We start from the raw sequence: 21,963 nt of genomic DNA, 5'->3' as shown, positions 1-21,963 counted from the left end.
TATACCTTATGCAGCAAAATGTGCAAACAATTAATTGAATGCAGCCAAAGTATTGCGAATATTTCAAAACAATGTTGCTGTAACAATTAATTTCCATAATCGAGTTAAATAAAGACGAATTTAACACGTTAATCGTGCATTTCTGGGTTTAAGATGAGCAATCAATTCATCACTATGACAGGAAACCCCGTTCGTGGAAACAGCGCATCTTGTTTAGCGTGTTGACCTGCTGGTATACAAAAGGGAAATTGGCAGCTGTTTAGAGTCAGCAATCAAGGTTTTACTTTTCAGGATGTTATTCGAGCTCAACGATGTACACAGGCGTCTTTGCAGTATAATTAGTAAAGCTTGTTTTCAGACGTTAGTCCCAATTTATTTGTGAAAACAGGTTAGTATTGTACACAAGTTCTTATTGGCAGTCAATTAAATCACCATAGCTTTTGCTAATCATAGGGGTTGATAGCATGCGTAATTGACATAGGCTGTTTAATTGTATACGATTGAATAAAAATCTTTACATGAGTGAAAAACATTTTGTTTTGTTGTGATTTATAAAATAATCGACTAAAGTGAAAACGGCTTCTAAAAGCTATAGCATTGTTGCAAACAGGTATGAAGTCACATTCGTTAAATTATTTATCCCTTCTTGGTTAATGTGTAGAGACCTGGTTTGCATCTAAAAGACAATTGCGTGTGGATTTTACACACAAGAGGATCAATAAACAATTCAGCATGGACCAATCTTACAACAATCTTACAACCTGCATGCTGCAAAAAATTCCTCTTATGGGAGTGGCGATCATCATTCCTTTCCTACAGGTATTAAAACGCAAACATTGATTTACAATTTTTCACCAATTGTTGTCATGTATTTATTTATTCGTAGATTCTGCTTAACGTCGTGGTGGCAGTGGCGGCAATACGAAGTAGATCGAAGCTCAGGAACAATTACGTGTATTTGTATGTGCTCAGCATGCTTGCAGCGAACATTATATACGGCCTGTTTGCTATGTATATACTTGCCAATCGGGCCTTCGTTTTTGAGGAAATCAGACATTAGTAAGTTCCTTAAGCCTAAATTCATTTTATTTGCATTTCGTTTTGACGCAAAATCAAAAGCCTGCTAGGAAAGTCATTTATCATAAGCAATATCTTCCTACGTTATTATCCATTAACTCTTACTATCTTACTGATACAAACAATAAAGTCATTTTTAATTAAGCTTTGGAACCAGCTTAGCAGATCAAGTACTTCGGTTTTGGTGGGTCTTGCGCAACGGTACAGTGTTGACCATGTTCCTGGTCATGAGTGCTAACGTATCTTCCCTTATATTTGGACTTCGCGAAAGTTCCTACTTTATAGGACCTGGTGCTGCAGCAGTAACGGAGAAAAAGGTAAGTATTGTTAAAACTTTTTTACTGAGGTCGGCGGCAATTGTGCACGAGATATAGTTGACCCAACTTCCTTGCGAACTCAACTTCCGTTTCCCCATTAACTCTTTGTTTGTCCTGTTCTCATTGATCTTACCTTACTAGAGATAAATGACGTAAGTGCATGGTAGAAGGAAGTGGCGTAGATTTAACGCTGTTGGTCCACAAAAGCGTCCTGATAAAATAGTTGCCTATACACCAGGGACTCTTAATCTCGACATCGTAATTTTTACACTATTTCTTGAAAACTAATACCATTTTGCCCGGAAAAGTAATCTGTTTAAACTTATGGATGCAAATTGCCCAACTAACTTTACAAATGTAAGATATTGGTCGGCACAGTCAAGGTTAAGCAATGTTGTCTTAGAAGCTCGCATTGAATAAAAGTTTCGAGACAACTATATAGGCCAGTGGTTCTCAAACTTTTTTGACCGCGACCCAAATCTGAGATTTATGAACATCTTGCGACCCAAGTCTCAAACAACAAAAATGTATTATTTATTTTTGTATGAATAGTTATCAACGCTAACTGTTACTTTCCAAAATTCAGTTTGGTATGATTAACCTCCTATCATTCCCCGTGCTAACGTGTTACAATCGCCGTGTGCGTAACAGATAATTGCAAGGCTATTGTCTGCATGTTATAATGATTGGTTCATTTTGCTGCATAGCGTTGTCCAGTGAGGCTGTATTTGGCTACGGTGCTATCAAAACTCTCAGAAAACCATTTACTTATGCTGCAATACTCCAAGGTTACTAAGATAAAGCCACATAAAATGCCTATGACACAATAATTCAGTCATGATTGAGCATTAAAAATACTTGAAAATTGAAATGAACAAAGTTCGTTTGGGCAGAATTGAATCATCACAGCGCGACCCATTTTGTGACCCTGCGCGACCCATGTTTGGGTCGCGACCCATACTTTGAGAACCACTGATATAGGCTATGAGCTCTTCTTTACTCTGTTTAGTGGTTCACTAGTGCTTAAATAATGTTTTAATCCTTATTTTTCAGATGAAGACACGGAGGTCAATTCGTCAAAAACGAAATAGGGCAATACTCATCGTAACAGCAACTTGGTTGTTTCCTTTATGTCTCGCTTTGGCTAGCGCTATAGGCTGGAACTGCATACATCAATGCGAGTGCAACAGAGTGTACTATGACTGGCACTCTCTCTGCAACAAGCGAGGTGAGCTGTTGCCTGAACTAGTTGTTGTTTATTTAAATTTGTTAAAACTTCAATTACGAAAGTCAACTAATATAAAAAGTGTATCTGAGCTATTGTTGCCAAGTATAATTTATAAACGATTATTGGTCTTCCAGCAGTGTTTAGTGTAAATAATCGACGTTTCGACATCCCATGCAAGACGCCTTCCTTAGGATAATGGCATATCTTGCAAGACTTTTTTAAAAGCGACAATTGCAACAAAACACACACAAACGTCGATTATATTTATGATAAAAACTGCTGGAAGAGCAATACTCGTAAAAATGCATTGCTTTAGCTAAGAACTGTTATTGTATATTCGGAGAATCTAAATTAACTTTGACCGATAGAGGTGTTGCTGTTTTAGTTGGTGACGGGTGTTCACGTACTTTTCCACCACTGACAACAACATATTTGCTTGTGATCGCCATCCTGTGGCTGATACTTGCCATGTGCATTTTGATAATGCTCTTTACCACAATTAGGATGTTCAATTCAACCAAGAAAGTTGAAACGTTTGTCGAATTAGATTCGCAGAACGAAGGTATATTTTTGGTGCGCAGCTACAATGAATCTATGTAGAGAAGTTTTTTTTTTTTTCAGTTCCTACCGAAATCACTGAGGCAAGGGAGCAGGGTAATAATGAAAACACACAGGAGAACGAAGTCAACACCACAGTAAGTAGTGTACCTTGTTTGGGCTTTTCAACAAGAAATGTATGTATCTTAGCACATTATGACATAACATCTCTTAGCACATTCTGACATAATCTTAAGTAGTTAAGTTTTAGTGTTATGTCACAGCGACAGCAAAAAATACCCAAAACATAACATACAACAAATACAAAATACATCGAAGTATGGCTGCGTTTGGGACATAGAACTCGTATTTTAACTTTTTAATTGCTTATGTTATTTTTTTTTAAACTGTCGACTTTTTTAAAATTGTTTTTTATGCAACCTCTTAGACTTACGACAAAGAAAACTGTGATCAACCCGACCACACGAACACAACGTGCTGCAGCTCCCCCTCATGCAACTACACAATAAGACTCATGATATACGTCGCAGTGTTGTTTCTTATTTGCTCTGTACCAACCTTCGGGATCATGTTGGTTGACTTCAGCTCATATACTACGCTCCAAGTTGAAATCGTCACCATTTCCTATGTTTCGAGTCTTTTTTACTGTATAGTGTCGCCCGTTTTACTTGTCCTGTACATGCCACGCCTGCGCCAAGCAGTTGCTGATCTCGCGAGAGTTTGTAAATGCTGTACCACCTCTGTAGTCCAGAGTGGCGTGGCCCGTGGCTAAGCTTTATCAGTTTACCAGCATAGCTTGAAATCTAAATATCAGAGGACCAAAATCAATCTTCTGTGTTTGTGCATGCGTTTTTCTTTCTAAGAAATGAGCGTCACCCTTTAAGTCTTAAAGGTCTTAACAAACTTTAAGTCTTAAAGATCTAGCAATCATAAAATATAATTATCAAATCCATCATACGAAAAGAGTATCTTCATGAAGACAAACTCGATTAAATAAACAGTTTTTTGACCTCTGCATTGGTTTTAAATGATGTATGTATATCCAATTATTTGTTTGCACAAAATTGCAAACGGGTTCATTCGGCCATAATTAATTGCTGGGGGACAGCCAGAATACAATTTCAAATGTTGACATACATTACGAAATATTATTGATTGACAATGCAATGATATGCAGGCTTCCAATGACACAGAAGCAGGAAGCTCTATTTTACTCACCGAAATTTAGTCACATTCATTTAGCTGCTCACGGGATAGTCATTAGGAGGTGACGCAACGAAATTTACTATATGCAGTGACCTAATGGAATTTACTATGCAGTACATGGGACAGCGAATCCTTGTATTGCTGTAGCGAACTATATTCAATAGTAGGATTAAAAGTTAGGCAAACCCGTAACAGTAGATTCGCGCTTTAAAAGCAAGTCAGCACCCGTTCAAATATATTGCATTATAAGCCATTATTATAAGACCGCTACAAGCAGATAAATATACAGCAATTATAGGGTATATTTTGTGCACTAAATAGGCATTTCTCAGTAAACAGTGGCCAGCAAAGCCGGTCATTACGTAACTCGGGAAACAGACGCACTCTGGATGCCAACAAACGCATTGTTTGGCACGTACTGACGTTGTGGTTATAAGCATTTGGACAATTAGATCTCCCCAAGGAACTGGTCACTGGCCTGTGAGCTGTCACTCTACTGTAAACACCAGTGGTAGGCAAACCTGTGCTGTTATATTTGGATTAAGAAGGTATTTTGAGTAAGTGCGAATAACATAGAATTTCTTTCACAAAAAATAAGGAAAGATGTGAGGTATTAGAAAAATTGTTCTGCACATAAAATACTGCTGGATACTAAACGACTAAAACAGGAAATAAATCGATTACAACCATGAACAACACTAACAATGGAACTTGCCAACTTGAAAAATCGGATATTTTTGCTGCTACTTTAGCCATACCAATACTACAGGTAAATAAAAATAATAGTTTAATTGACAAAACCACGTTTTTTGATCATTGAAGTTTACTAATAGGTGCTGCTTAATTTTGTGGTGGCAGTGGCGGCAATACGAAGCAGATTGAAGCTACAGAACAATTATGTGTATTTGTATGTGCTGAGCATGCTTGCAGCGAATATTGTGTTTGGACTGTTTGCTGGATACACTATGGCCAACCGAGTGTTTCTTATTGAGGAAACAAAATTATAGTAAGTATCTATTACACCTTTAAGCAAGTCTTTCAAATAATTACCTAACGTCAATAATAAGTTTATAGTGAATGAATTAACTATAAACCTTATTACATTTAAGTTTCGAGGACAGCCAAGAAGGTTTAAGGCAGCAAACCTGGTGGGTGTGGCGGAACGCTACTGTGTTGACGATGTTCCTGGTTATGAGTGCCAACGTATCTTCACTTATGTACGGTTTGCGCGAAAGTTCCTACTTTGTAGGCCCTGGATCTGCCGCTGCAGCTCGGAGAAAGGTTCGAAAAACATATATGAATCAATTTCACATATCTATTAGGACGTTGGTGTCATATACCAATCTAAATTTGCTCCACTTGGACTAAGTTATAGAACGAGGAAGTATAAAGTCCACTTTTTATAGCTATATTGTTGTTAGTGGCGGCATATGATCTTAGCTCAACAAATATGAAGTGTCTGCGTTTCTGTAAACACTTAAAGCCACATTAAATTTTAATTGTTCAGATTAAATCACGAAAATCAATACGACAGAAACGAAACAAAGCAATAGCTGTTGTGCTTGCAACCTGGTTCGTCCCTTTAATTTTAGCCATAGCGGCCATGGCTGGTTGGAACTGTTTGTCACAATGCAGTTGCCATGGTGTTCAATCAGACTGGCAGAATTTTTGCAGTCGAGAAGGTATTCGTTTTTGCTTTGTTAAATTCTGAAATTGCCTTAAAATTGATGGTGGTTTTAGCTGGAGATGGCTGCTCGCGTATTTTGCCACCGTTGACGTCATCGTTCCTCCTCGTCATTGCTTCCTTGTGGATTGTATTGGCTTTAGGCATAGGTATAATGCTGTTCACAACAATTAAAAAATTCGTTTCTACGCTGGAAAGTTCAAGATCGCCGAGCTTGTCTCAAAGAGGTGAAAAGTTCACATTAAGAACGTCAGAAGACACTTAAGTGCGGGAAAATAATCAATAACGTTACCTTTTAGCAACCGACAATGAAGCAGCAGCAGCAGAACCGATCAGTGCCGAAATTGGCCAACCTCACGTAGTAAGTTTCTACTGGCATGCATTAGCACGTAATACTCTTTCAGTTGCCAGAGGTTAAATGACTGGTACAGGGTGTTTTTGTTGTGTCGTTCATTGTTTGCTTATATAGTTTCATTAACCAGACAAACTTAAACGAAAACTTGATGCTAATATTACAGGCCAACGAGCATAATGGGAAAGTCAATTGCTGTAAGCTGTCTTCTTTCAACTACACAGTACGGGTGATGATTTGGATTGCCGTGTTGTTTTCCGTTTGTTCTTTCCCTATTGTTATTACGATTTTCCTAGACTGCAGTGTAATCGATAAACTGAACATATCCGCTGTCACAATTTCATATACTTTCGCCCTCGTCTATTGCATTTTGACTCCAGTTCTCCTTGTCGTGTACATGCTGCGTCTCAGACAAGCCGTTTTCAACCTTTTTACGTGCTGCACTACAACTGTTATACAAAGAGGTCCGTCCACGTACAGCACCACTTCGACCTAAGATTTTACAAATAAATTTGGTCTAATCAACCACTAGGAAACAGAGCAACAAACAATTTAGTTGAAATGGTGTGACTGAATGTTCTCGTAATAACGCCGTTTTCCCAAAACACAACCCTCCTCAACTTGCGTTGGCTTAACATTCACGTTGGTTAAACAGTGGTTTTTAACTGCATGGTGTTTAATGGACCCTAGTGGTTCATGGTAACGTTTTTGGCAGGTCCACAGAACGTCAAGTGAATTTCTAATCATATAAACTATTATATATTACTTCTCGACAACCTGCCATACAGAAATATATTTCAAGTCAAAATGCTTTTTGTGTATGCTTACTTTATCCTTGCTCGTAAATGGAATGTTCCACGGCATACTTTTAATTGGGCTGGTGGTTGACCTAAAATGGCCTGAAACCAGTTTCCATGCATAAGGATGCATCATTCCATGCATCTCTTTCAGTTAGCGCGCTATCGGTATAACGTTTGGCGTAACATTATTGCAACAACTTGTGTCGTTAATGTTTTTTTCGAGTGTGTGTACTTTCGAGCATCTGTGCAGGCTTTTTGCTGCGTTTTGTCAGTCGTTTTAAAACTCAGGCTTGGCAATCTTACCTTTTTTACAATCGCTATCGCGAAAGTTTCACCTCATACCGCAATTTTAAGTCGCATAAATTCATTAATTTGGTTAACGAAACGTTTAAGTTAGACTTGACATGCCACCACTTGATGTCATGCTTGAGACGAAAAAGTGCTTGCCACGTTTGGTGAATCAGAATTCCATTCAGATCAAAAGTGATGAAACGCATTGGCGATAAAGGATTTGCCGATTGTCTTTTCGCTTTCAAATTGCCCAATATAGATGAGTTGAGCTTCCAATTTGGCAAGTGTGGGTTTCGGGCCATTGGTCAAATGGCTAAATAAAGAATTTCACCTCCTCTGTTGGTGAATGCCAAAAAGTGGATGGACGGTTTATATGTAACTCTTTTGTTCGAGGGGTCAAGAAATCTTCCAGACGGTTGTAGTGTCGTGAGTGTCTTATCCGTCAACTTCGATGTTCATAGCCTATCAGTTATAACGACAAGATAAGTGAAACGCATATGAACATAAGTAGTCAGAAAAGTTACACAGCCGCCCACTGTTTTAGCGCTGTATGGAAAGATACGAATCGCTGTCGGATACACCTGTTAGCATAGTTTAAAGTGCCAAATGTAAACATGAGTTGTACGACAGCTTTCACAACGTCATTCAGGCTATTGTGTTAGTTGGTGTTGTTAACTATAAAATCATCCAAGAGATGATGCACGACTTCTGTTGGTACAATTCATAAATAAAAAATGGGTCAAACGGAAATCAAAACGTAATATCTTTGTTTGATTTTACTGTATGTATGATGACAGTGGAGGCATGTGTGGTATATATAGGACATTTACAAGAAAAGGGTACAACTTAAGAAAAAGGTAAAAAAAGGTAAAACTAAAAGTTACACGCTTAGGGGTTACTCCTGCGAGGTATATTCTGATGAGTTGTGAGAAAAAAAACAATGTCACCCATAAAAAAGTTCCGAATGGCACCTATTCTTTACATTGCTGTTGTTTATTCCGCCACCAATCTTGGCAAATTTTTATTAATGTGTCTTCGCAATTTCTTATCATTCCAATTGGTATTTTTTTACTTGAGAATTAAAGACCTCAAGTAAAAATAGTGCATATTAAAAAAATGTTGGAAACATTAATGTACGCTATAACGCCGATAACTATATTTTTGAACTGAAACCTTTGCGCCGTTTTAACGGCAATGGTCAATGGAAAATATGTGTTGTATATCTGCACGGTCTGTAGCATGTGTTGTTTTAGGTATTTTTATTTTCCCACAATACTTAATTGCCCACAAAGCGGCTGCACAACTATCAAGGCGCAAAATGTGTTATACTTTATTGTTTATTATCTTATTTTTAACGGTGTAGAAAACAATAAGCGTCATGGCTACAAATACATCCGTTGCTGGTCACCGACGGCTTTCCCCTCCGTGACTGATGTGAATATTTTTTCAACGCACACAGCTGTTTTAAATCGTTGCAGTTTAAAACGCGCAATTATCACCGAGATATTTTAAAATAGCTCCGACGAATTTCCCGAGCATTTGGCCTTATATAGAAGTTAAATAACCTGCGATGATCGATATGCGATGAGCTTCAGTAGTCTGACAGTCACTTCACGCCAAGCAGGTCACAGGAAAAGGGGCAAGGTTGTCTTGAACCACGTAGCGCCTACGTTACTACGATGAGATGATATACGAGCGATGATGCTTGCGCTGCAGTGTTAAACGGTGTAACAAATTTCCGTTCTGGACGTAGTGTTCTAAAATACACCAATACGTGTATCCTGCGAAAGAGGCCACTACAAGGCCGGCTGTTGCTGTTGCTTAATCGGGTCAATGTACATTAGTATTATTATTGTTTCAGAGAGAGAGCACACAGCGGAAACTGTTTAAGCATAATCTATAATTTTTTGACAGATTAGTGTGAAATAAACAATGTATAACACAAGTTTACCCTCAAATGTAACCTGTAACCCAGAGATCAGCAATACGTCAGCCTATTTTTCTGTTGTACCAGCGATACAGGTGTGTTAACAAGTGGATAAAAGTGCAGTTAAACAAACTATTCTTTTACGATTTATCGGTCAACATGTAATCTGTTGCGTTCGTTTTGGTCGTCCATTTGTTTTGAACTTAATGACACTTTTACTTACAATATTCTGTTTAAGAATATAAATTTGGGTGATTTCATTCGGAGAAGTGCAATTGTTAACAAAACAGAATGTATATGTGCTGCCATGAACTTAAATCAATGTCAAAAACTACATCTTGTTTTTCATGAACTTAAATCATTGTTATGTGCTGTGTTTGATTTTAAGTGTAAGTAATGATAATGTTTATCTACTACTTTGGGCAAACACTTCTCGTTGCCGTGTGCGCTTAAGCACGTAATCAAAGAAAGTGGTGTCTTCATTTTGTCAAAGACCCCCAAAGAGAAAGTTCACACACAGCCAGTGTTTTTTTAAGGTGTTATCAAATTTCTCCAGCGGTTTTCCAAAATTTGGAAATGGCTATTTTTTGGTATTTAAATCAAACACTTGCGGTCTCTTAAAACTACTTAGCGGTCACCCAAACCAAACCTTAAAAAAAAACCTGCACACAGCCACAAAAAATCTAAAGACTGATTTGAATAACACTATTTGCATCAAGCATACTAATACAATTTTCAATTGTAAGGTAAAATATGCAAAAAGATTTGCCGAAAACAGTAAACGTTTGCATACTGACTGTACCAAAAGGCACCAACTCAAATTATTCTTACATGCAGGTTCTTATCAATGGGGTGATTGCAATTGCGGCTTATCGGTACAGATCAAAGTTACGCAATAACTTTGTTTACGCGTATGTGATCAGCCTGATGGCCGCCAACGTTACATTTGGAATCTTTTCCATTCTGGGCCTCATTAACCGTGGTCTCGCCGTTGAAGCCATCTATAATCCAATTACAACACACAAGTAAGTGGCAGTGTATTGTAAAGCTTACTGTGCCCATGTAGTAAAATTTGATTATGATGTTATTGGTTTCTCGCCATTGAAAACGCCATTTTCGCTACAAGACATCTGTGACGATAATACCTGATAAAAAATAATAGTGTCCTAGCGGAAATGCATTTTTTCATGTGTTGGCATAACAAACGTTTTATCGTCGAGTGTTGTAAGTGTCGAATTTATGTTTTTACGCATATTACCCATTTGCGAAATGTATTACCGACCTGTGCCTACTCAGGAAGCCACAACTTTTATTGTGCCGGGCCACCAGGGTATGGCTTTCAACCCCGGAGATTGTTTGGTGATATATGGCAGGATGCACAGAGAACTTGAAACCCCAGCGTTTTGCCATTTAATTTTGATGGAAATCCCAACGAACAAACAAGCGATTGGGCCATCTTGCATGCAAAAATAGAGATGAACTTTATTTTAAGATCAGGCCGATAAAAACTTTCCAAATTTTCATGCTTTTTAATCTTGTTTCCGGTTTAACGCGTTGTAATTTGTGATTTAGGTTTTTTTAGTCATCAAACAAATTCAAACAATTTTAACTTAGATACACTATTTCTTGTATTTGACATACAAACAGTGGTGGGATTCAGCCGGTTCGCACCGGTTCTATAAAACCGTCTCACGAAATTTTATGAGATCATCAAACCGGTTAGCATTACTGGTTACTGTCAATGGACTTTTTGTAACAGAACCGACTGAAAAAATATGACTTTTGTGATAGAACCGGCTGACAAAAATTTGAATCCCACCACTGCTTACTAATGGTGATAATTTACGGCATTTTACCCGGACCAATGGTAAAAAATGATATGGGACACTTTTTGCGTTTGAGGCTTGAAAAACATGATTTTGTTGCAGAATTAATCATGGCGATCCCAGTCATCAGAGTTTGAAAAGATGGTGGGCGTTTCGCTCCAGCTTCACTGTGTGTATTTATCTGGTAATGAGCTTTAACGTTTCATCGTTGATCTACGGCATCAGAGAAAGCAGTTATTTTATTGGTCCCGGCGTACGAAGGCACAGGTTTGCAAGTGACAGCAGCAACGTAAGTTCCGAACAAGCTTTTTACGTGATATTAGTTTGTCGCTGTATAAAATTGCCAGGTAACGTCTTGCTTTCTTGTTGGCAATAAAGCACTCACGTTTTGTTTCAAATTGACTGACTTTGCTTTATTAAGATTTTGGTTGGGTTTCTTAAGTCCCAAGTCAACCGAGTGTTAGTATGGTAAAAATGTGAATTAAGTTTCAGCACTTGGTGTGAAGTTTAGGTTTTCAAAAAAGTTTTTTCTTGTATTTCTATGGTGTTATAATATTATGTGAATTTACTTTCCATTTTGCATAAACGTTGCTTTTCTATTCTACATATAGTTGCGCGGGCCTTTTTCAAGTTTTGACTGATAGCAAGTTGGTTTTAACATTAACCTTCACGTGAAACTAGTTCCTCGAACAAAGGATAACTAACTTCCCCAAACAAAGGGCGTTTGAGGTTTATCCTTGTCTGGTAAGGTAGCAGAAACAATTAATAAAGGGTTCACCGCGAAGCCAAAGTAGAAGAACAATTACTTTGCGTTTAAAGGCTCTTGAACTATAATGTGGCGAAACTTGATGGTTTCATAATGTTATTGCATTTATTTCGACAGGAAAATGTGGTAAAGCATAAACGCAATCGAGCTTTTTTCCTTATTGCTGTGGGTTGGATTGGACCATTTATTCTTTCCATGTCAGCAGTGGCGGGATGGAACTGCGCCGACAAATGTCTTTGCTTCTCGGGTTACTATGGGTCATCACTGTTCCTCTGCCAAACTAGTAAAACATATAAATTAAGGTTTTTTTAACAAACCAAACATGTGCTTATTTGTTTGTGTAATTACAGATATTTACCACGAATGTTCAGGCCTTCATCCTCCGTTGTCACAAGCTTTTTTGATAACCTGCGCAATCCTTTGGTTTCTTCTGACCATCGGTATTCTTGTTGTGTTCTTTATGACTGTGCAAAAATACCGCCAGATCACCAAGCCTTCATCAAAGTCAGTTTATGTGCCACAGGTGGAAATATCTGCACGTGAGTAGCTTAACTTAAAAGGGTTTCAAAATTTTCGGTGTTGCTTTGAATAGCAAAGTCTTGGTTTGTTTCCAGGAATTAAATCAACATCCAATTCGATTTCGGAAAACGATTTTTCCCCGAACAACAACGAGTCGGTCCAGGAAATTAAGGTTAGTAAAAATACGTAGTTTTCGTGAGACCAATACACATCATTAACCTTTTCGTCTTTTTGTCGGAGGTATAAGTCAAAATAGGTCATAAAAAAGTGTGTTTGGTTGAGGCATTTTTTTTATTTTTTTTATTTTGCCAGACATACTTTATTAACAATTGTCCAACATATTTTTATTGTAAAAAATACGAGGTTCCGTGTGATTTACTTTTGTTAGTTTGAACTGTTAGTTCATGTGTAAACTTATTTACTAAAATGGAAGATGAAATTTGATATTTGTTAATTGTTACCTTCTTTTGAAACAAAAATAAATATTCATGTTCAATCTTTCAAGCCTCAAAACACATCGTGGAAGAAAAGTGTCATTCGTTGCTTTACCTTCCGCAAATACAACGTCACCCTCAAGCTGATGTTTATCATTTCGATCTTATTTATCCTTTGTGCATCTCCCACAATAGCTGTTATAATGGTCGACATCGTTTCTCCGGGTGGTCGCATTGATTTGGCTTTGGTTCTCAGCGCCTACGCAGTCTCCATGGTATATTGCATTATTTCGCCTCTTATCCTCTGCTACTACATGTCAGGGTTGCGCGCTGCAGTCGTGAGTCTGTTTACCACTTGTGGCACCAGGACCGTCGTACGCAAACAGAGTATACAGCCGAATGCGTTAAGGTCAACCAATTTTACCGATTCGGCCTAACTATTTTTTTGGCATTTGGACGCAGTTATTCTAAAGTATATCGTGGTTTTAAAGGAAGTGTTAAGGTTTTCTAACTTCCTTCATTTGTTTTCTTTCCGGATTTTGAAGATACAATACCTAAACCGTGAATTTTCCTCACACAGCTGTGATTGCCGTTTAATAAGGTTTGCTCACTTACATCCCCCCTAACGCATGTATGTAATTTACTTCTTGGGGTTAAATTTTACCATGTTTGAGGACCTGTTAAAGTTTATTTGCATGTGCATGGGCACTAAAGTATAAGTCTGGTTTAAAACGTAAATTTAACTTGTTTTTCCAGTTGCGATATGGGCCGCGCACGTCGCGAAAAAACGTCATGACTTGTTTGTTTGTATAAAGTTGTATTTTTTTCTACACTGTTGGTAATTGTTGCATTTCTTATTTTATGTATTCTGCGTTTTTACATGCTGCCAATGGTTTTGTGAACTTAGTAATTGTTAAATTTAAAGTTCGCCATTGTAAATGCTTCATGCTGACTGCGGGACATTTTTTTAATAAAGAATGATGAATACAAACTTCGCTGTCCTAATCTATCCTTGAAGTCAAAGTCATTCTCGGTCAGAAAAACAATGAGTATTTGGCTCAGGATAGTATTGTCGTGCAGTTAATTGCAGCGCGGACCTTCAAATATGGAGTTTTGCGATTAATTTCGGAACGGTCGCTGTTTGAAACGAAGAAATAATAACACAAAGCCGGAGCACTATTTTTATTATAAGTACACGCTTGTTAAAATAATAAAACGTTTTTCTCCTCATGGCCGTTGCTGAACCGTTTTGAGGGTGATCATCCCACGTTCCTTAGTCGTTGCTAGAGGAATATTTGCCTTCAGCCTTATCGTCATATTACGCTATCATCCATAATAGTTCCTCAATTAAAGACCGGAAAATTAGTTCTGTTAATTAATCCATGAACAGCCATTCAATACCCAGACGTGTGAAAGTTCGATAAACAATTCCCATGCAATGATAGAAACCTATAAATTGTCGGTATTCGGTCTATAGTCCATAACAGCGGTTCTCAAACTGGGGTCCGCGGTCCTTTAGGGGTCCGTAAAGCAATTTTGGGCGGACCGCGAAAAGGTTGAAGTAATTCTATAATCTTATTTGGCGTCAGTTTGTGCCACTGAATCAGTTTAAATCAAAGTAGAATTGCGAATCGATTGCTAAACAATAGCCTTTATTGCATGACAACTAAGAAAAATACAATTGTTCGCGCACAATCTTAATGTCTTGGCTTGTCTTTGATGTCACAAGCTGTCTTCGGATCATTACTTTGCGCAGTTTTGCATAACTAGCTAAAATCCTGCAATCAACTTTCGTTTTTCTGAAATACACTTTCAGTCTTAAGGACCGCGAGCCCTCGAAATAATGGCAAAGGGGCCGTTTTGAAAAAAAATTGTGAAAAAGTTTGAGAACCACTGGTCTATAAGGTAATGTTTATTGGGTGTTCGAAGTAGAAAACGACAGGTGAAAACATCACAAAAGTACGAAAAATGTTTTCATGATTTTTTAACTTAAATCTAAGAAATAAGTGCTGTGCATTAAGCACACAGTAAACATAAACAACAGACATTGAGCTTTCTTTCCAAATATATCCACAACGTTATATTTTTGCTATACCCGACTTGTTTTCGACTTGCTTAACCCTAGCAAAGATTCAACTTGGTTTATGTCTGAACAAACGCTTATATGTTGATATGAATTAAGTTTTATAACGACAAGCAATACAAATATTCATGACAAAAAAACTGTAAATATGTTTCGATTGCGCAAATACAGACCAAGTCAAAAATTTTAGTCGCCAAAACATTCGCTAAATAAAATGTTAATAAACCGAGGTCGACGAAACTTATCATAACTTAATATTTAATATACAGCAATATTTTAATATTTACTTGTTAATGTGTACTCTAAATAGAGCATCAATGGACTTACTAATTAATATAAGCTAATAATCAACATTTGATTATTGATTTGGTTGTGTAAATCATGATAAAAAAGTTTTTTTTCGCAAATGTTTGTCCCCCTAATCATACTATTGCGTTTTTTGTGCCATTGATTGATTGGATATCACAACATTTTAAGCAAAAGCAGTTGTTGAATTAAAAGTTCATTTTGATTGTACAAGTCTGACTACAACAGTTCGTGATTTCGCCGTAGGGTGGCGCAAAAACAATTTTTCTAAGCATATGGTAAGCCAAAAGATGCTCGAAAACCACTACATTAGGGGATTATGGTCCAAACTTATATAGCTATCGGGTTGCTTTTTAATCTTTCGACAACGTTATTTAAATGAAATAAAAAACGGAAGCAATAATAAGTATTTCTATGGCACGACTCTGTAGCGCCAACCATCCATAACAAAAACGTTAAAATTAAAACCAACACATAATTTTTGGTTTGCTATCTTTGCCAGTGATGAAGCACGCCAGCCAATACTGCAGGTGTTTTGTCAGAAGTCTGCCGTAATTTGTCGGTGACGTATTTTTGTTCTTCCGCCTTTTCCCATTTGGGGTCAATCAGGCTCGCTTGTTCGGTGATAATTAAACCGTGTTTCCAGGCTTTCTTTAGAGCCTGGGCGGTCACGTCTTTTTCTTGTTCAATAACTGAGAATAAATAGAACTTAATAAATTTAACCGATTTCAATTTCTTGTTATAAAACTCGGGTAGCTGGCAACTATTTGAAAATACGTATGGCGGTGGCTATACGTTTTAGCCGGTCCAGGTCGTTTCTTTGGATTTTAAAAGTTATTACCAAATTCATTGCTTAAGGTGAAAGCCTAAACCTGCCTGAAAAGCTTTCCATCAACTTATTGTTTAGGTTTGTAAGGAACAGGCGAAACCGCACTTCAAATGTTTATTGGTGCAAATAAAGATTTTTCTTTTGTTAAAGTTAAGTATAGCCTACTCTTTTTTCTTGTTGTGTAAGACTACAAGCAAACGCCGGCAAAAAAGTTAGAAAGCGTGTTTATGGTCGCTTAGCGATACATTTAAGTATCAGTGCAATTCAACTATTCATGTGACTTTTCGCGTACGTTGCAATACCTTCCAGTGAGGGGAGGCGGTTTTCAACTTTTGTAACTGTTCTGTTCATCAATTCGATATTGAATTTTTCTACATCTTGAAGGTAGATGGGCAAATTGGGATTTGCTTTTGGAAGTAAATCGGGCAAGTCTGCTTTACATCTATAAAATCAATCCCTGCTAAGCATGAAATGTGACGAACTGTAAAACTTTCATACACAGTATTTGAAAAGCATTAGTTTTCTACATAGCCACACAAACGCGTTTTATCTTTGATGACCTGTTTCGCTAAACTTGAAAAATGTGTATTATTAGCTACATTTACAACCTTATTGAATTTCAAGGTGAAAATCGGCATTTATGTGGACTACGATGGGGCATGAAGGTGGAAATTCACCTGCGGTATCGCTTCATGTTTTGACTAAGTCCAAGCTGGTGCTGTTCTGCTTGAAGAAAATTTCTCATGTCAACAGCAATAACGGGTCCATTGTTGTGCAAACGGCCCTGTAAAAAATTCCCACAATGACTCAATTGAGGACAATTTCCACTCGCCGTAGATCTTTGTTTATCAAAACGACAAGTAGACGTTACCTCACCGTTGTAATTCACCGCAAAATATGTGTCTGTCTAAAATCCCGCGTTGCGCAAACACCGAGGGGTATGTGAATATTATTAGAATCAAAACAAACGCGCCCTTACAGTTCGGAATTGCCAAAGCGTGAATCGCTAGCAGTCGGTGAAAATATCGGTATTGTCACACCTAAACGCACATTCGTTATGCGAAACAGCATTCAATACATTCCAAAACATTAAGCTTTTCTACCTGTTTCCTTATTTCTTTCCATAACTCCAAAGTAGAAACTGTAAAACGTTCTGGTAAATTGACTTCTTCATATTCTGAACATGAAACATCCATATCCAAGAAAACACGACTAAAACCAGGTGATGTTCTTGCTACTGCCAGGCTTTGTTAAGCCTGTGAGAGGTCGATTCGGGCGCAGTGCTCACAACCTTCTCCCTCTGAACCAACACCCGACGAAACAAAGCACAACAATCCCGATTATGAAGTCAGAACGGCTGTATTGTCACGAATAAAATCCTCTCCACTCAACTTTTATTCAACGTTCATACCACTATGTAAACATACCATCGCGACTGCTGAAATTGTATTTGCTTGACCGTGACGGTGTACAACTTATTGATTTTTTAACTGTAATTTATAGGGAGTGTAATTGGACAAAACGTGCCGGTTTTGTTCGTAACTCAACATAGCATTGTTGTGACAACAATGTCGAATGAATGTCTATTCTCTGTGTCCTGTTGTACAAGCCAGAGACACACGCCCACAAAAGACTCATTGTACAATCAATACACGACCGACTTCTCTTTTCACTGACAATCAAAAGATTTGTCAAAAAGTTGTTTTACTTACACCAGACAAGTAGGAAAAACGCCTTAACATAAGCTAACAAAACGTATCAATTTTCAACACAATTTGACATGAAAACTTGTTGCAATTCTTTTGATTTGCAATTAACATTTTGCTGTGCAACGCAAAAGTAATCGATTTGTAGCCTGCTTAAGATCAGATAGGTATTTAATCAAAAACAGTGGACAACTAAGAACATGTACAAATAGTGCTGCTTCGGCCAAGTAGAATATAATTGGGTTCAAAGATTGATTGTGAGGCATTAGTAAGTCACATAACATAATCATGGCGCATGGAAGTGTAGATGAAATAACAGTCGCTGAGAGAATGATAACCAGTTTTAAGGATGGACTCAGCGACGACAGGCGCGTTTCCGGCTGCAAAATGTCAAAAAATCTGTTAAGCGTACTCAACCTAAATACGAAGTCCTTTATGAATAACCGTAGTAAACTTTTTGGTGCAAAATCGCAAATGTGCAAAAATACTCTTAAAAAATGTCTAAATGTAGATAAAACTTTCCCAAACCATATCTCCAGGATAGTTAATTGCTTAGCTCATGTTTTTACCAGCCTCAAAAGTGTGAGCGGCCGATAAAAGCAAGCTGAGCAGATAAAGACATGGAAATGTGGTTTGAGGACGTTTTAATTATTGGGTCCCGCTCAGATAATGACAACTTGGTATGATAACATGTCTTAACCAGGATTTATTGTAACTACTGATGTGACAAAAGTGTGAGTTATTTACAAGCAAAATCCACCTACAGCATTGCTAGTTGTAGAAACGGTTACAGCCAGCTGCATTGAGCCTGGCTCTGACAGAACCCGAGCAGGCAAATCAACAGCACTCAATGGTTCTTCAGGAATTGTGGACAGACGTGGTCGTACAATGTATGGAAATGTTTCCAACGTTGAATCATCGTTTGCAAAGTCTGATCCTAATATGTCAAATAAGTTACTGTTTACAAAACTCTGCCATGTAAAAACAGGCGTAAGAATTGACCAAGATATATCCAAATTAACTAAAAGAAACCCCAAATTCAGTTTTTAGAAATGTTCAATCTCATAATCCACATTACTACATACAGTGTACATTCGGTGAATGATGGTAGTTACACACAGCGACCAAATCAACCCCAAAATGCCTCAGTATCTACCTGTAGATCTGAAGGACAAATTTCTTCCAGATCGAATTGCGGCGTGATGCAACGTCATGTCACGTGGTACCAATTGTCGAATGGGAATTGTAGCGACGCTTGCCATTGCGATGTGGTGTTTGGAGAATTGCACATTCCTGGAAGTAAACTCGTTCGTTTTAATGCCAAACGCGGTGGCAATTTTAGCACATACCACTTGTAGTGCTTGATGCTGCGATAAAGCATGATGATCAAGGAAAATACTTGTATGATCCAGATTGCCAAGAACAGCACGACGAAATGTCCGGATATCGGAAACCACTCCTGGGAGCACCATTCACTGTCTGGGTCTACAATTTGATTTCAATTTAAATATAATCAAACGCAAGAAAACTTTATTTGTAGACAACAAATTTCTCGGGTCCCACCAGTTACAATTTGGTTATACAAAATAAAAAACATGTAATAAAAACCACATTTCGTTTTGTTCACATTTTTGGTTAGTAAGTGTTATTGAACGATTTGATATTTGTCATACGAACACAAACGTATACCTGAACTGTCCACGTAGCAGTTTTCATGGTACGTAGCGGGCAAACACCTACAAGTGTCACGACAGTTCCAAAAAAATGTTGCCAGAAGTGAACACCCAATGGGAATCAGCCAACTGAGCGTTACAATGATGTAAGCTTGGGACCGACGGAACTGAGTCAAAAAGGCAAGCAAAAGTAACCAATTAGTCTCAGTGCACATACAAAGAGAATTTGGCTATTTTTACACTAACTTCTGTTTTTAAAACACGATTAAGGGAAGTTTGGGAGTTTTTCGTCGGGATGTAACAACGTTGTTTTTTCACGTTGCCTATAATTTATATTTAAACCATTGACATGTCATTCCGTATAACGTTTATAGTTGACTTAATTGTCAATCGAAGTCAGGTAGTTATTTCAAAATCATAAACCAACACACCATTTTGTTTTAAACAAGTCAAATTTAAAAAAAAAACGAAAAGAAACAGAATAACAATGGCAATTATTCTTCACGCTCTGCATTGTAACTAATAAGAATACGGATAGCAATAATGCGAAAATAACCTAACGTTACTAAAAAAGCCAGTGATCTCACCCATGTCTGTTGTTGAACATCTGTATTGCGAATATTGGCGAGACTTCCGAAAATATTGCGAAAGGAAAGCGATCGCGTGCTTTCCAAATAAGACGTGTGTGAAAATGAGGTGAGAAAGGTGCGCTGTTTCAAACTGAAGATGAGACCACCAACGCTGTTCAACATCACGAAAAGCATACACAGCGTAAAGGATTTTTGAAAAGTCCACCATGTCATAATTGAGCGATGAACGGGATCATTTTTGTCATAACTGAAACAAGCGAATGTTTTGTCAGTTTTAATCAGCATGCAGTATATCTAGTAATCATCAAAACCGAATAAAAAAATATAAACGTTAAAATTGATTTATTTTAATTTTTTTATAACAAGTAGGAGAACACTTTTATTAAACGTTGGTTTCCACATTCAATGAAAAACAAATTTACCAACGACCACAGTAAGAAAGTCTAATGTTCTCAAAGAGCGAATTGAAACACAATTCTCTGTATGGAACAAATGTTGAAGAAAGCTGCTGGCATGTTTTGATTGTGTTTTGATTTGTTACAGTTGCTCAAATCTTTACACTTGTAGGCATATTGCAAACAAGAGCATAAAATGAAAAACTTAAAATCAAAATGGCAACTGGGTCTATATTTTTTGTCTACTCGCAGTCTTTAAATAAAATTATAGTTTGTATAAATAAACTACTAGTAAATATAATACATAAACTAGTCAAATAAATGTACATAATTACAGGTTAATTGTTTTTATTAAACCGACGCATTTTTATGCAAATGAGGATTAAAAATATACTAAAACCAAACCATTTAGCTTCTGTACTGAAATGATAATGCAGGTTAGCAAGCACAATAGCGCTTTAATTCACTTTTGCAAACGGCCAAACATCAACAGAAAAGGTATTATAAGGACATCACCCCTACCTGCTTTTCAATACAACGCTGCGGATGCCCAGTTTTATTACTAGATGATGCTTTTATTCAAGTAGGCATAAAACACCTAAATGACTGGATTATTTATTTCTGTGGTTAATGTTAATATATTTGCTTACCGGTTCGTGTAGTCGCCATTGACAGGTCGTTCGAAAACTAAAGCGAAGTTGAGTGTTGTGTAAGCCACGGAAAGACCTAAAACAATATTTGCAACCAAAGTGTTTTTCACGTGAATGTAAACGCTGTTCAGTCGACTCAGCCTCCGTCGACAGCAAATGACGGCCACCAGCGGTACAGCATTGGAGAAAATCTGAACAAACACCATTATTAGCGAACAATAAAATGTCAGCCAAGCAGAAACGCAACTTGTGAGTACACTGACGCCTAAAGTGAGACGCTGAAAAGCAGCAAATTTTGTCACCTGAAGAACAGGCAAAATGGTTGCCACTCCACTGACAATTCTATAGGCCGGTTCGCATTCAGTAGCGTTCATTCTGCGGACTCGACAGTAGCTGTTGGTGGTCTAGTTTACTGATTTAGAACCCTTAGAATCCTACAGGCAAGCATTCATAGCTAATGCTTCCAAATGCATCGCACAGATAGGCGAAATGTGATTTCACGTCACACAGAGGAAGCCAGGTCGTGGGCACGTCGGTTATTCTTAGTAAAACAACGTAGGCAGGCAGTCACATTTAAACGCGTGTAATACGTATTTGTTTGACAGCAAATTGTTCATGGTTTGTACGTTAATGTGCAGTTGGAAGTATTAATATACCTCAACCAAGGAGATTAAACGTCCGGTGGTTTGTTAAAAAAATGTTTTAAGCAGTCCCCAATTAACGCACAAAAAACCTAAACACACTTA

General features: G+C 37.6%; 5 protein-coding genes across 7 annotated transcripts; 3 read left to right on the top strand and 2 right to left on the bottom strand.

Annotated features, from left to right (window-relative positions):
* The first annotated feature begins 102 nt into the window (after positions 1-102).
* LOC145239513 (uncharacterized) lies at positions 103-4,132 on the top strand. 2 transcript variants are annotated; one of them, XM_080102840.1, is made up of 8 exons: positions 103-388; positions 662-819; positions 887-1,059; positions 1,223-1,394; positions 2,448-2,622; positions 3,008-3,184; positions 3,244-3,317; positions 3,608-4,132. In XM_080102840.1, exons 2-8 carry the CDS (start codon positions 733-735, stop codon positions 3,950-3,952), a joined length of 1,203 nt encoding a protein of 400 aa, XP_079958966.1. In that variant the 5' UTR covers positions 103-388; positions 662-732; the 3' UTR covers positions 3,953-4,132. The 2 variants fall into 2 exon arrangements, with proteins under 2 accessions (XP_079958966.1, XP_079958967.1); XM_080102841.1 differs by lacking the exon at positions 3,008-3,184.
* Positions 4,133-4,658: 526 nt separating this feature from the next.
* Positions 4,659-7,233, top strand: LOC145238437 (uncharacterized). 2 transcript variants are annotated; one of them, XM_080101595.1, is made up of 8 exons: positions 4,659-4,897; positions 4,985-5,155; positions 5,220-5,392; positions 5,496-5,667; positions 5,894-6,068; positions 6,127-6,297; positions 6,370-6,431; positions 6,589-7,233. In XM_080101595.1, exons 2-8 carry the CDS (start codon positions 5,075-5,077, stop codon positions 6,916-6,918), a joined length of 1,164 nt encoding a protein of 387 aa, XP_079957721.1. In that variant the 5' UTR covers positions 4,659-4,897; positions 4,985-5,074; the 3' UTR covers positions 6,919-7,233. The 2 variants fall into 2 exon arrangements, with proteins under 2 accessions (XP_079957721.1, XP_079957722.1); XM_080101596.1 differs by lacking the exon at positions 4,659-4,897 and having other exon boundaries at positions 4,917-5,155.
* Positions 7,234-9,437: 2,204 nt separating this feature from the next.
* LOC145238542 (uncharacterized) lies at positions 9,438-13,976 on the top strand. Its single transcript, XM_080101744.1, has 7 exons — positions 9,438-9,535; positions 10,278-10,465; positions 11,369-11,555; positions 12,150-12,315; positions 12,383-12,571; positions 12,647-12,723; positions 13,057-13,976. The coding sequence occupies exons 1-7, from the start codon at positions 9,446-9,448 to the stop codon at positions 13,420-13,422; spliced, it is 1,263 nt and encodes a 420-aa protein (XP_079957870.1). The 5' UTR covers positions 9,438-9,445; the 3' UTR covers positions 13,423-13,976.
* Positions 13,977-15,863: 1,887 nt separating this feature from the next.
* Positions 15,864-17,399, bottom strand: LOC145237831 (uncharacterized). The gene is made up of 4 exons (XM_080100822.1): positions 17,307-17,399; positions 16,881-16,987; positions 16,506-16,645; positions 15,864-16,066 (listed from the first exon to the last, which is right to left on the bottom strand). The coding sequence occupies exons 1-4, from the start codon at positions 17,397-17,399 to the stop codon at positions 15,864-15,866; spliced, it is 543 nt and encodes a 180-aa protein (XP_079956948.1).
* Positions 17,400-17,599: 200 nt separating this feature from the next.
* Positions 17,600-21,591, bottom strand: LOC145237830 (uncharacterized). The gene is made up of 8 exons (XM_080100821.1): positions 21,520-21,591; positions 21,218-21,408; positions 20,170-20,419; positions 19,599-19,749; positions 19,259-19,394; positions 19,066-19,202; positions 18,674-18,846; positions 17,600-18,289 (listed from the first exon to the last, which is right to left on the bottom strand). The coding sequence occupies exons 1-8, from the start codon at positions 21,589-21,591 to the stop codon at positions 18,017-18,019; spliced, it is 1,383 nt and encodes a 460-aa protein (XP_079956947.1). The 3' UTR covers positions 17,600-18,016.
* Positions 21,592-21,963: the final 372 nt, after the last annotated feature.

This window comes from Phallusia mammillata, chromosome 7, assembly GCF_965637545.1.
Source record: "Phallusia mammillata chromosome 7, kaPhaMamm4.hap1.1, whole genome shotgun sequence".
Taxonomy (NCBI): Eukaryota; Metazoa; Chordata; class Ascidiacea; order Phlebobranchia; family Ascidiidae; genus Phallusia; species Phallusia mammillata.
This window is presented reverse-complemented; position numbering and strand designations above follow the sequence as displayed.